This window comes from Phodopus roborovskii, unplaced genomic scaffold (assembly GCF_943737965.1).
Source record: "Phodopus roborovskii unplaced genomic scaffold, PHOROB, whole genome shotgun sequence".
Lineage (NCBI taxonomy): Eukaryota > Metazoa > Chordata > Mammalia > Rodentia > Cricetidae > Phodopus > Phodopus roborovskii.
Window position 1 is genome coordinate 28,241,218 of NW_026126567.1, and position 15,674 is coordinate 28,256,891.

The following is a 15,674-nucleotide window of genomic DNA, read 5'->3' on the forward strand; positions in this document are numbered from 1 at the left end:
TTCCCTAGGGATGAATGAAAATGAGAGAAATGTAAGAAAAGGAAGGGTGTGCATGAAGTGGTTCTGGCCCAGTGTTGAAGCCAAAGCTCAATTTAGAATTGACAAATAATTTGAAAAGAACTGCCCGTTTGAAATGGCATACCGCTTGAGATGATGCATCCGTGAAGACTTCTCCAAGAGAGAAAAGTTCCAAAATCATCTTGAAAGTCCTTCAAAAAGGTTAAGTACCTAAATAGCTCACTTAAAATCCTTCACAATTTAAGACAAAACAATTCAAATGTCTTTAAAAAAGAAAAGCCATTTTCCTAATACATTTAAAAACATGGAATCAAAACTTCAGGTCATCAAAAAATGAGGAGTATTTTAGTGTTACTATGAACTTCCATCTTTTTTAAGCCCCAACTTTTCTCTACCAAAATATGCATAACATAAACAAACATGAAAATAAAATAATTAATAATAAAGGAATACGGAATAAGATCTAACATACTGATGCTATCCAAAAACAATCTACCGTATGTAGACTGACCATAAATATTCCAAGCACAATGATATGTATTTTCCAATGCTAGTCATTGCTACTATGTCTGATTGAGGAAAAAAAATAATGGAATGAAAAACTAAAGGCATACATGCCAACAATGAAAAATCTACTTGTGTCTAACACACTGGAGAAATCGCATAAGGATATCAAAGATGTAATGTGCAATATTGCCCACATTGACCAAATTTCTGGTATTTTGCTGATTTGGCCAGTCCATGTATAATGAGCTAGAGAATTGGTACAGTGCATTATAATGATCTTTTTACTAAGGAAATTAAATATTGTTGTTTGGGAAATCTCCTTTTTAGATCTTTGTCACCTCTCAGATATGCCACTATATTCTGAGATGCAGCCACCAAAATTCCTAAGAGTGATAAATTATATGAAGTCATTTGAATGTCAAAGCTCCTCATTCCACCTCTTTATTTCCATCCTTGTGAATATTAGAGCTATGCCCCAGACAAGTGAGATCAGAGTAGTGTCCAGTAACAATGCAACCAGAGCAGAGGACTTAGTCCTGATTTTCTTTCTCTCCATCTTCTTTTTTTTTTTCAGTTTTTTCATTTTTTTTTTAAACATGAAAACAAACAAAAAAATATGCAAGAATGAAGATGAGAACACAACATCAGGAAGGTCTTTTTCACTTCCTTCGCTATAACAGTCACGGATTGGTTAACTCTACCTGCCATCCAACTCTAAGAAATAAGACTCCTGCAGTGAGAGAAAGAAGCAAAACCCAACACAACAAAATGATACAAAGCAACTGCAAATTAATGTAAAAATGGAGTGCAAATGCGACTACAGAATGCAGTAAAACACACAGTGCTGCAGATTTCTGCAACACGTATCAAAACAATTTCTGAAATGTTTCCTCTGAAACATAGACAAAGCAATAAAAAGAGGATATATGTTTATCATTGTAAGCATAACAATGGGAGTTAAGAGCTTAAAATTAAGAAAAAAAAAAAAAAAGGACTTGGAATGAATAGTACTACCCTTGTATCCTAAGTAGGCATAAAAATATTTTCATTTCCTTCTTGTTTTCCACACCATTACATTGAGAACTTCCTTTGTTTCATGTTACGGTTCACAATTTCAATGCACACACACACACACACACACACACACACACACACACACACATACTAAAGATACCTACTGCAATAGAAATAGTTGCTTCATTACCTTCTTTGCTACATTTGCAAATGTAAACAGCTAGGCAGAGCCAGAACTGACTCTAATGCATGATGGAATATCTTTGTTGCATACGTACACTGTAGAAAATAATTATTCAATATGTCAGGCACCATTATTTGAAATGTAATACATTAATATTTACTAGAAAAATAAGTTTTTTTTTCCTATTTGTTCTCCCAACTTCTTTAATGAAATAAGTTAATCTGACAGTGCATCCAGTAGCTTGTAATATCTTCTACATCTCCGTGGCAAAAAATAAACTACTGGTAGGGACAATATAATGCAAATTATTAAAGTCAGTCCTTGTACATACATCCTTGTAGCAAGCATTGAGGCTCGACTAACAGCACCTTAAACCAATTATTTAATGTTCAATTATTAGCCCTATTTCCCTGAGCAGTTATGCTGAGGAGCTCTCCCTTCATGGATAGATTTTTTTTGTTTTTTTTTTTGTTTTTGTTTTTGTTTTTGTTTTTATTTTTTTACAAAGCCTTAAGTATTAAAAGTACTATGAAGACATACTTCTAAGAATCCTATTTAATGCTACTTAACTAAACCTGTATAAATCTAATGAAGGGATTGATCGGTACATACACCAACTGTCAGTCTGTGGTAACGTAACCTTACATGCTGCCTGACCACAAAGTTTGGAAATTATACTTAACCAAAAGAAAATAAATAAATACAGCAGGTTACCTTGTTCATGCGTTCTGCACAAATTAAACTCATGGCCTGACATTTATATCCATATTGTCTTTTGAAGTGAGGGGGGATTCCTTTAGTTACAATGTGCCAAGTGAGAATATAATGACCAACAGGAGGCTTAAAAAATTCCAAACCAGTTCATCATAAACAAGAAAGAAATATCTGGCTAAAATAAAATTACTACATAAGCTTTGAGGACACTGTTTTTAAGAAAGGATATATTTGGACAAAATGAGTCTAAACTGCAAACAGAATGACTACCAAGTACTGGGACATCTAAAGGACAAAAATATCAAAGAGGGTGTGCATGTGTATGTACAGGCAGGGCTGGCCCAAAAACATTGTGCCACCAACTGTCACGATTCTTCCTGCTCTCTCAACATGCCTAACCACAGCTCACATTTCGAGGTCTAAATCTGAAACATGGTCAATGAGAGGAGACTGGTTTGAGAGGGTGCTACTTTCCTTCCCTTGTTCTGATGATGTTTTCTCCTCATCTGGTTGGGATTCCATGATGCTTTAAAACTGAGGCAAGCTTTTAGAGAGTTTTGAATGAATGGACCAGTAGCCAGCCTAATACTGCTTTTCATATGGTAGTATGTAAACTCTTTCAAACTTTAGGCAGCATTTGTATCTTTACCAACAAAATAGCTATACTTTGGTGGGCTTCTGTAAGGAGATTCCCCGGTATACATTAGGCAAGATATTTTTGACTCACTAGTTTCTGTTTTACTTTATGTTTGTCATTTTCCATTCTTTCTCAATGACCATATGTTTCATTTTATAATCTTGGTAACCTACTCATCAAAAGAAAGAAATTAAAAAAAAAAAAAAAAGAGGGTATTTCATGTTGGATAAGGCAGGCTCTATGAAGTATTTTTAATGGGTCTTCATAAGACATTACAAGCTATTGAATTCCCATCAAGAAAACCTATTTCTATTTAATTGTGCTAAGTGCTAAGGTTTTACTCTTTAGGCTTTCCATTTTTTTCCACTTGTGCATTGTTCCTATGCAGGCCCCTCTGGATATGTGTTGTAAAGTCATATTTGTCCGTGCAAAGATGCTGGCATATGCTGCACTGGAAAGGTCCACTGTCACCATGGCAACTCATATGCAAAGCATACATCACTTCATCCAGAAAGACAATGCCACAGTGCACACATTTTGTTGAAAGTTCATCTTGAGTGCTTCTGTCAACTTTCTCCGTTTTAACTACATTCAAGGGACCTTCATTTTTTACATTTGGTGGCGCCTTTGTTTTCTCCTTGGAGGCACCATTTGCAGTTGGCCCAGGTCTGGAATGCTTGATCGCCAAATCTAGAGGAATGTCATTGTCTGATCCAACAGCTGAAAAATGAGGAGGCAGATTGAAGGTGGGATAAGGCACATAGTTTTGGCAAGGATTTGGTAAGCCAGGCACGTGACTCAAGTAGTGTGGATTCCCAGGAACGGAGAGCTTATATTTACTCCAGAACCGCAGCCAATCAGCTTCACTCTGGAAGTCATTATGTACAAAAGGAAGTCCAAAAAGTGGGTACTGGTACTTTTCAATAGGGCTGCCTGGCGGAGAGTAGTTGGGGTGTTTTGCAGGTCTCATGTATTTTTCTATGGGACTGCCTCTCTCGGAACTTCCTTTCCCTTCTGATACAGATGAACTGTTTCCTGGATCTCCAGTACTTTCCTGAGGACTCTTTATCTGAATGTGCAAAGGTTGCATCCTTTTGTGAATATCCAGGGTTTGGCTGACCAGCACTGGCTGCTGAGCAGAATGGCTTTTAGTCAAAGAGCCCTGGGCTTCATATTTACTTAGGCTTGGAAGTGGAATCTCTCTCTGGTGACTCTCAGTCAAGTGATCTTCGGACCTCCTCTCTAAGGGGCTTCCATTGACCTGCTCCTCACCGCTTCCCCTCTGCTGTTTTGTGAGCTGCTCAGCCTGAAGAGCCTCTGGGTTAAGGCGCTTTCTCGTTCGTCTCCTAATAATCTGCTCACCATTGTTTTGTTTAATGATGTTCAGAGGCCGGGGAGTCTGTAGGAGTACACACAATGCACAAAAGAGAAATATTAAAAAATAATCAATGCATTAAATATTTTTGACTAGAAACCGCTCTCCTGTTCAAAGCCTTTATGCTATAATCTTCCTAACTCCCTTCCCTTCCTTCTGTCCCAAGCAGGGCCAAGAAGTCACCCAAATGTAATGGTTTAGCCTCAGTAAGAAATATCCATCTTGGAAGGGGTGGGGTAGGGGACAGAAAACTTGAATCTTGCTGGAAAGCAGCTTTTTCATACTGAGTAGATTTGATAACTTTCACCACTGTGAAAAAATCTGTGAGAAAAAAAATCCATTGAAAATAATATTTTTTGTAAAATATGGTCAGCTCTTGAGTTATATACAGATATGTCAAAAAATAATTTGGGAGGTAACTATTAGCACTGATGAAAACAATACAAGAAAATTATGCATTGCTACACACTGAATACTACAATATGTTTCTTCTCCAGCTTGGTTCTTTGATCTGAGATCTATCATGACTATGTCTACAACTGTCTCTTTAAGAGTAAATTAAAGTTTAATAAGGTCAAAAAGGTATGGTCCAAATCCAATAAGACTCTAAGATATAAAGGTGGGAGGAAATATGTGAGCCCTCCACAGAACACAGAGACACAGCAAAGAACCTGGCTAGAGGGAAGAGCCCTCACCAGACACTAATCAAGCTGGCACTTTCAGCCTCTACAACTATGAACAAAATCAGTTTCTGTTGCTTTCTGACATTCAGTCAACCACTGGGAGTTTGTCATGATGTCTTAAGATGATTAATACATACATCTTTGTAAAGAATTTCAAAAGTAGATATGATATTCATGTCAGAGCATACATAATCAAAGACACACTGCTATCAAAAATGATAATGAAAAATTCAGGTAATCATCTCTCAGAATTTTTGGCCTTAATTTGATTTGTCTGTTTGAATGATCTCTATATATTACTTCTTCATAGGTGAAACACTAGCTGTGTATTGAAAAAAATCTAAATTCCTTTGCAGCTTTGGCTCATATACCAATCTGTCATTTTATAATACTTAAAATGAAGGGTGATTGACTTCCATTCAGCTTAAGTATTTTATGCAGCTTAGACATTACATTACATGACTGGTCCTTACGTACATCCGTGTTTATATTATATGACTAAAATTTGCAGATAAGACTATAATAAAATATAGAAGGGTTTTAATGTTGATTTATAAAATAAAATCAGGAAATATAATTAATCAATGTGTATTTACAGACTAAATTTTAGGAAAATGTTCAAATGTTCTGATTTTTCAAAAAGATAATTGATAATTTTTGCATATATAAACATATAATTTTGTGAATCATTACAAACTTCCATTAAACTTCAAGACTAAAGGGAATATTTTAGATATTAGAACAATACAAGTAAGAAACATTGGGAGAATATTCCTGTTGTATGTAGGTAGACTGAAAGAAAGAGAAATAACCCACTTATGACTTGAGATTTAATTATTAGTTTCAGAATGAAAGTTCTACCTGGGCTGGATATGACACAAACATTTATGTTGTACAGAAAGTTCAACTCTGTAAGGACTTCAGCTTGTATCATAAAAATATACAGTATTTAATCTATATACTACAAAGAAGTACAAGAATTGAATTCTTAAAATTTTATAATTCTTCCATAAGATTTTGTGTTCACATAATTTTATGTACTATCATTCAAGATAAACAGGGAAAAAGCATCAAAGCAGAGACTATCTTGCCTCCAGAGAGATGAATATTAAAGTAATTTTTAGAAAATTTTGGTTTATTTTGCAGTGGTTAAATTATCATAATTTGGCTGAGCAGCAATTTAATTAACTATTTGCCTGATGATTGGTCTGAGTTCAATTAAAACCGTTAATGTCAGTGCTCATTAAACCGAGGCTTGTTGCTGTGTTTAAATGGTGAGGGTTCAAAAAACTATGTAAAGTGGCAGTAAAGTTCTTCTTATCAGCCCCATGCTAATGACTAAGGGCCTCACAGAATTCTCAATTAGCACCATTGCTGCCAGTGGACATGTTTTTAAAAAAGTGTTTTCAGTATCCACTTAGGAGAGGTTTTGTCTCAAATTGTGTTCCCTGCAAGTCTGATCTTTTCACTAGCCTGTGCTAAGAGCTGTGGTAAGGTGTCAAACAGAATGAAAACAGGCACAGGCAGAAGTTGGACTTCGCTGTTTTAAAGTTAGTGCTTGTCAGCAAATGTACTGTCTAAACTACAGGGAAGTCCTTCAGGAACTTCCAATTTCCTTTTTTAGATGGAGGAATCTGTCAGTTTACATTCGATTACAGAATTAAAAATAAAATTGTGAGGAAATTCATTCAAATAACACCCATGAGCAAAAGCCAGCTGGCGATTGCAGACCTTTGTCCCTTCCACATTGCTTCTGTGCCTATCACTTGCTTGGGACTTCACACACCTCAGTCCAGGACCCCTGGATTCATGTGGCATTGCTCTGTGCTCATGCTTAGCCAGCTCTCCAACAGCCAGCCAAAATGGCTCTTTCAATCCCCCAAGGTAAACTAGAAAGTGAACATCTCAAGTGCTTCCATTTGTTTCTTCAACTTGTGTGTTTTTGAGAGTTCCCATCCTACCTAAATTAATTCCAGCCAAGTTATGTGACATTCCCAGAACAGTCAATTTCCTCTTCTAAATCAAAGAATCGTGAACATTACTATCATTTCAAATGTATCTCCCAATGGCATCTAAGCCCCTTGTATAATAAATCATATGCACATCCAAAATGACTATTAAACAACCCTGCAAAGTCAGACAGGAAAAACCATGAAAGAGGATATATCAAGCATGAGCAAGGCCAGGTCATTTGTGTTAGCATTGTCTTGAAGGGCCGGGCGGAGTTCTTACCGAGTGAAGTTTCTGGTAGAGACCACATGCATTGCATACATATCCGCCATTTGCATTCTTTCTCCAGAGAGAGGTCTTTGTGGTCAGGCAATTGGCACAAAAAACACCAGAGCCTCTTCGCCTCTGAAACAAGAGAGGAAGAAAAAAAAAAAAAATCCAAGGTCAGAGGTGAGTCACATGATCCGGGGAGTTAGACCAAATCAACCCAAGAGTTTTGTCTTTAGACTCCCAACAATGACAGTATAAAACCACACTGGCCATAATGAGGTCGGGTTCAATTGTGTTTAATAGGCACCCCTGATTTTCATTATAATTAACCCTACGGTGATGGATGAGGTGTGTGGAACACCAAAGGCCTTTCACAGAAACAGCTTTAACTTTTTGAACTTTGGGCTGCACGCCTTTAATGATGGCCCCTAAATTCTCAACCCTAAAACATACCTTTTAAACGTGTCAAAACAAAAGTAAAAAAGACAGCCCATGGCCATATGCTTAAAGTCAGTTGGAATATGCTACCTGAGACTTTGAATATAGGTGAAAATAATTCATCATGAAAACCATCTAAGGTTAAACCAGGGTGGTGCCTTTTCGCATGTCATTCATACAAAAAAGTACTAAAAGACTATAAGACAGCCCCTTCTGGTGTTTCCCTTGCTGTTATAACATTGAAAAGAAAACACCGCCTTTTCTCCAAAGCTGAAGGGACCTATAGAGGATGTTGCCTTGAGTGCTGGATTGATAATGCAAACCCTTAGGAGTCATCTGTTGAAGTTAGACGACAGAGTTCCCTCACTGACTCTTTATTTAATACAGTCTGAAAGTTGGAAATCCAGAGGGTTTGTTGAATGCAATATTGATTTTAGAGGTCTGAATTGCCCAATCACCAAATTCAAATATTTAAAAGTTGTTAATTGCTACTGTTGGTTGCATTTTTTTGTGACCAAGTGGCCATTCTGCTGAATTTCTCATTTCAACAAAAGTCGGGCTGTGTATAGGCACAAATGGGAACAGGCAGGAAATGGAATACTCTTGCAAAAAAAAAAAAAAAAAGCTCCAATTGTGGCTCAGTTCATTCTCCTTTTTCCTACGAAGCAAAGCTTTTAATGATAAAAATGAGCGTGTGAGATAAGGAGTGGAAAAAGTCTTGCTGTAACCTAATTTTATTATAAATTAAATATTACAAACACCATAAGTCAAAATTTCAGGGATTCATAAAATTTAGGCAATTTATTTAACTAGAGTCTATACTGTAGAGGAGTAGTATGCCTGCCAAAAAAATACAATGGTTATAATTGTACTCTGATACATTTCAAATGGAAAGCTTTCTGCAGACATAATTTTGGCTTGGAGACTGGAACACTTTCTTGGCATTGAAAGGGCATTTGATTCATCGGGTGTTTCACAATCTATCACTAAAAAGACCTGGTGAGCAGCCAGCTCCCTATAGGGTAATTTTTCCATCCAGATGCAAGTGCTATCAGAGGCCCTCGTCAGCTAAACTAATTATGATCTTGCAATTGCTGATGCCTGCTCACTCTAACAGTCGACATCCTCCATTAATCATCAATACAAGGAAAATGAATGAAACGTAAAGAAATGAGGGCCGCTAAGCTGCACAGCTATAAAAACCCGGAATGAGAGCAATAACTTAACAAGATTGGGGGAATGTTTTTAGTGAGCACAAAAGTCAGGCTCACAATTGCCCTTTTAAAGCAGGAACACGATTTCATTAGTGTAGCAGTTTGTGCCACTTTAGGTGATGTAATAAAACCTATATTTTCCCCCAAAGATAATGTCCAGCGTCCCTTTCCTGCTTCCTCCAAACCAAACTCAGATACAGGAATGCAATGTGAGTTTCCAAATCCCCACCACAGAAACATCTAACACTTGAGTCAGAGGTCTGTGGGACCTCACTGGGGTCTGCTGCTGAAGTAGGAAATCTGCAGCATCCCAGGAACCAACAAGAAAGTCTCAGCTGCACTCGTCAAACCATCCCAACATCATTTATCCAAAACAAGCTGCGGAGGCTGGTTCCATTTAAACCTTTGGCATTTTCAGTTTCATTGGGCCACACTGTCATTTCTCCAGACCTAAATAACTCAATGGTAAATCAAGCCCCCAACACGAGTCGCTCAATCTGTGTCAATGTCCATATGGTAACCAACCCACATTGATGGCTGAGGCCACTCAATTTTGAAAGTGAAATGATTCACTCCAGCTTGTCTTCCTTTTCTTATGCCCTGGGTACCTGGCACAGTAGGCCAAAGTGGGCGAGATTTTGATTTCACCGAGCATTTCAGTCCTTGCACAATTTGATGCCTAATTCTATTGCCTTCATCAGGAGGGGGAGGGGGAATCCTGAAATTACAGCACTGGCTTCCATTGGTGTACCAGGTTCTTAGCCATTACATGTGGTTCAATAAAGGTCACTGTGGTGTTTTAGGATAAACTATCTCTCAGTTTAAATATACTACGTCTACTTTTAATGCTCAAACTCAAAATCAAAATAACTTGGAGGTTACAAAGCAGATTGAAGAGTAAGGCAGCAGAATTTACACCTGTTTTTGTCATTTCCTAGAAGCTACTCTTGGAAATGCTATATCTTAGAGCTGAAACTTCCCCTTGCTTTACACTGCAAGCTGTATGCTTATGAGATAAGCAGTGCATTCATAGTATACAATAGATGCTCTTAAAACATGGCAGGGATGAGAAAACTTGACTGGGAAATGCTCAGTGAGGCTAGCTATTGGCCAATGGAATTTGATTGTGGCTATGTTTTTATGAGAAAAAAAAAAGCTTGGTTTTGTTTTCATTACCTTAAATGTCATTATTGAGCATGGAAGACATGTTTAGCATATTCAGTTATGTATCATTGACTGTACTTCACGTCACTTGTACATATCTCATCAATTGTGGGAATGGAAAACTGACTCAGAATGGAATATCTAGGTGTTCACACCTCCAATTCAATAGGAGCCTGCGTGTACTTGGGTGGAGAGTGGGAGGGAGGTGAGAAATACTTCACACACACAATGTTAACTGTCATCTCAACCAACTTAGCACTTCGGAAACTCTTGCAGAACCATATCTTGGAGGCACTGAAGTTTCTGGAAGTGGCAAAGAAGGTAGACAAGTTGGACAGTCTTGTAAGTTTAGTAAACACAGAACCCCATGTCTCAAAATTACAGCACAGATGAGAACCATGACCCCTGACTTAGAAAGTTATTTCCTTGGTCTAAGCATCCCCTGACTTTATTCTGGGGCAAAGAAACAACCTGCTACCAGAGGAGGGTAGATCAAATCTCCGTGCCTCACTCTGAAAACAAGCTTTGCCCTGACTAAAAGAAAATCTCTATGAATTGATTAAAAGTCTACCCTGCATAGCTAAATTTAGATATTTTAGGTTTTCTCCTTTACAGTGAGCTTCTTCACAACAGAAACCATGTCCTCTAAAGGTCATTGAACATTTTAAATGGTAGACACCAAGGACAGTGCTGGAAATTTCATTGCCTGTTACTATTTCCACCATTAATGTTCACATTTAGTTTTCAAAAAAATAAATTAAGTACGTTTCCTTCAGAATTAATCTGAGTTAGGAAGAAACAATTATGTTATTAAAAAAATAAAGTCAAGGAAATAATATGCTATCTAGCCCTGTTTTCCATACTTATCTTTGGGAAGTAGTGATGTCAGTTTAAGGTAGATGCTGGAGTAAATAGGTCAGGCAATGGCAAATCCCAGGCTCTCCATTATTGCACATAGCCATATATTACTGATGGTTCTGCATGTCCATATGTGGTTTAAATCACAAGTTTTACCATTTCCTACAAGCTGTTCTTAAGAGATAGTAATAACATATACTGCTTTGACCCTATGCTAGAGAGTGGAGAATTACAGGTCTGGGATAACAGCAGTGCTAGGGAGGAAATGATAGTCATAGTAGCTAGTGGACTACACCACCTGCCATTCTTAAGGGATGTAGTTAGTACTAATCTTTTCTCTCTGAATGAAGGAAAGCTAACTACTTAAAGACATACACAGGAGATATAGTCTCAAGCCAAGTACATCTTCTACCTCTACTAAGTTTGCTGGATGCTACATTGATAGGAGATTGTTGTCTAAGCACAAACCTACAAAAAGTCAACTCAGCTATCAATTTCCACAAAACAAACAAGCCAGCACACATAGTCAGCAATTCAAGGAAGGGAAGTTTCTTTAAGTTCACACCAAACCAAAGCACTGTAGGAGTGCCATTACAGTGAAGTGTTTCTCAAAACATGCTATCAAGCCTTTCTGGGGCAGGGACATGATTCCTCAGTAAGCCATGGATCTTTCTACGTTGAGATTTGGCACACATGCTGGTTAATCCACATATGACACAAGGGAAAAAAAATAACCGAAATTGTTTTAACTGCTTTTATTGCTTATTTTACTTTATTACTTGAGAAGAAGCCAGTAACAAAAATTTTAAGGTTTTCATGTTTCATTATTAAGAATAACTGAATTTACCTGATTAATAAAAAGAAATTTTGATTGAACTATTTATTCAAGTGGCTTAGCATTCAGATACTCGACTATTCATTTCTATGATACTAAAATTCTCCATTGGCAAAGATATTTCTCCAAAAATGATCTTTGTACAATAGTTTTTTATGAATAAGAACCATTCTGGGACCATGTAATTATATAACAAGCCTTGATAGGGAGAGTATTTACTCACATTTTTTATGGTTTTATATCTTAGCCATTTTAAATCGAATCAATCTGAAATTTGATATACATGCTGTGAGCCTGGATGTGCCTCAAATATTTTTTAACTCTTTAAATATTTTCTGTGTTTATTTGATTATATCAAGAATCCTTTGCAAATTTCATTTTAGGGAAATACACAGATGGCTACGATAGAACCTTCTGGTTCAATTTTGCAGTAATAAAATTTCAGTGGTAAGTTTAATTCAATTCAGTTCTGAGAATAAATTATTGAGTGTCCCATTTGTGCCTGGCACTGTGCTACAAGCTGGGGTCTAAGTGATATACAATTTGCCGTGGCCTGGGTTCTTGCAGATTTCCAGTGAACACACAGCAGAAGTGAGGAGACCACTCCTGAGTACTGAGAGGGAATTAAATGGAAACGTTTTCAAAGCATTTCCCATAAACACAACTATTTTGGGGGGATAAAAATTTAATTTGCTAATTATTAGAAGATTGTCTATAGGTTTGCCTTCATAAAAATACGAGATAGTCTAGGATTTCAGAAAGAAGTCAATATTTGTTTTTGCCCGTTAGTAAAAATATCCTACCCTTAACTACCAATGGATTGGACTAACTATGAATTAATAATGTGTACCATTCACATCCATTGTGTGTGTGTGTGTGTGTGTGTGTGTGTATACAGCTGAAAAATTCTGAATGCTATTTTTAACACCCAATTATTTTCATTTACCACAACCATACACAGAGTGACATGCTTGCATTCTTCTTCTCTAGAAACAGAAGTGTCTCATTGCACATGGCCACAAAAAACAGCCAGAATAAAGGAAGATGCAGGTAGAAGAAAATAAAAACAGTGGATGGCTTGCAGTGATCAGCTTTAGAGTAACAGCCAGAATTACTCCAGAAGAACAGGCTGGCCAATAATTTAATGAGAATAGGACAGAAATTCTGCCAAGAGAAAGCAACAGTCACCGATATTCTGGCTGACTTTTGTTCCAAATAAAATTATAAGAATCAGTTGAAATGGGCTGTACAACATGACTACGCCTGCTTTAAAAGAGCCTTTGCTATCCTCAGATTTCATGCCAGAAAACCAAAGAGAATCTATAAAGTTCAGCCAAGCACCCATGCTACAATCACCTATGTCAGAGCTTGGAAAGAAAACCTGTTCACCCTGCTTACTCAAGTCATAGACTTAGCATACCAGGGATGATAGCAGACAGGAGTAGAAATTGAACTGGACCATAACTCCTGCTCTAGAACACAAGGAAATGTGCATTTTGTCATAAAGCAGTGTACATAAGACTTTGCTCCATAACACCCAACTATAGTGGGCCAGCCATTGTGAGGGCACTAAAACATTAGTTCTAATAAGCAATAGGCCACTCTGGCAGCAGCACAACAGAAAATCAAGATTTTCCAACACATGTCTCCCAAAGACTGCCAAGGCAGGTTTCAAACATGAATATTTTAGAAGTCTACTTCATACATAGAAAACTTAACTTCATAGGAGGGTGGCATCACCTCTTCATGAGATACCCTGCATTCAGCAAATGAACTAACTAGCTTGGCACAATACAAATTGTGTCCTGGAATCAGAGCTGGGAAAGGCCCAATCTTTAGACTTCTGGCCCATACTCTTTCTGTAATAACACTCTGCTGTCACAGCAAGTGTGCATTTGGATAACTAAAAATATGGCTGAAAACTTGTGTCTGCACTGTCGTCTTTCACTCCACATGGAAATCATTGTTGCCAGAAGATCCACTGAACTTTTCTCTCTGCTGCTATTTCTCCCACCACAAAACTGTCTTCACCTTCCCTTCACCCACAACCACTGTCCCATTGTTTTACGGGGCCTTTTCTTCAATGACAGTGACAAAAATCTGACACTGGAAATAAAAAAAACATATAAAATAAAAGACTTTAGCACCTTCTAATAAAACTGCTGCCAGAGAATACGTGAATTGATTCTGTTAATTTATTGTATATTTATTTTGTTTACACAATAGCGTCTGTAAGCACATTCATCATGAGAACGATTCACAATATAAAGTCTCAGGGACAGAGCCATACTCCAGAGTAAGTGTATAATACACAGTTTTCATCTTCCCAATATCTATGTGAAGAAACATACCACAGCCTGAACTGCAGATCTGCCTGTACAGTAATGCCTGTGATTTTGAAAGAAACAACATCATCAATAATTTATACACATTAGTTACCCAGATAATGTTAACAACTAGCCCATGAAGAGCTACTGCCCTCAAGACAGTTATTTATGCAGAAATGACTTCTTTTAAATGACTTCAAACATTATTGGAAATTACAAATTCCAATCAAAATGTATCATATTTTCCATAGGAGGCAATGGGCATGCAAAATACTTTACAAATCACTTTAGGGTGTTCAAAAGCTGCCCTTTCCAAACTGAACTCATTGGTATACAAGATTCCAAGAATCTCAGGGATAAGAATTATCACACATGTTTGATGTGAATAATTAGGTATCAGTCTCCATTTTTGGATGAGGTCAAAGACTCAAAATAGTTCTTGATCTTATGTAGCATCAAAAAGTACTGATTTCAGAGCAGGTGGGATGGCATCATGTCTAAGTGCTTGACAAACAAATGTGAAAACCTGAATTCAGATCCTCATAAGCCTCTTAAAACACCAGGCACAGTAGAGCATATCTAGAGTCCCCACACTGTTGAATCAAAGGAAGTTGGACCAATGGAGTCTTCTGGCTTGTCCACTTAGAGAATCTTGTAAATGCCAGATTCAGTGAATACTCCTATGCCCAAAACTAAGTTGGAGAGCCACTAAGTAAAATACCCGTGTTGACTCCTGCCTTTAACATGTGCACATATCCCTGAATGAACATGGTCACATCCATATGAGGCTATATACCATAGACATGCATCCCTCCCACCCCTGGCAACACAAGACACACACAGACACACACAGACACACAGACACACACACACACACACACACACACACACACACACACACACACACACTGAGTCAAATCATCCTGGCCTCAAAGTCTAGGCAAAAAAAAAGACACAATCAATTTCCACAGGTATTTGTGAATAATTATCCAATCCAATATAGGCTTTTTTTTTGTCTACTTTTAATCTCTTCCTTACTATTCACTATTGTGCTTCATCTCACCTGACAACTTCAAAGTGATCTTGAGAGATATGGAGATATGTGTTATTAGTCTTCCATTGACTTTAAGGATGTGAAAGCTGAGACAGGGCCATTCCTCACAAGTATAAATTAATATGCAGAGGATAAAATAGGGACTGCCTTACCTCAGAACCATGAGTTTTTAGTTTTGCTACTGCGAAAGAGACAAGGAAATCATATCAAAAGCATTTCACCATAGATGTTTTGAAGAATTCATCTCTTCTTTCTATTGCAGCCGATTGAAGCTATGTAAGTTTGGGGTAACAGAAAGTAATGACTCATCCATGATCAAGTTTTGCAGTAAGATACTATGAGGTTCACAGAGCTTGTGGACAGGGATAGGGACCTGGGTGGATGTAACACATCCACGCCAAAGGTATCTGAACTGAGCTTCTGCTTGCAAGT

General features: G+C 37.5%; 1 protein-coding gene across 8 annotated transcripts in view; it reads right to left on the reverse strand.

The window, feature by feature from the left end:
* Positions 1–3,301: 3,301 nt before the first annotated feature.
* Positions 3,302–15,674, reverse strand: part of Trps1 (transcriptional repressor GATA binding 1) — a 228,205-nt gene continuing 215,832 nt past the window's right edge. For all 8 annotated transcript variants that reach the window (XM_051202667.1, XM_051202664.1, XM_051202666.1 and 5 more), the window contains 2 exons: positions 7,365–7,487; positions 3,302–4,473 (listed from right to left, as the gene is read on the reverse strand). In XM_051202667.1, the coding sequence (XP_051058624.1) occupies positions 3,412–4,473; positions 7,365–7,487 (1,185 nt within the window). In that variant the 3' untranslated portion in view covers positions 3,302–3,411. The remainder of the gene's footprint in view (positions 4,474–7,364; positions 7,488–15,674) is intronic.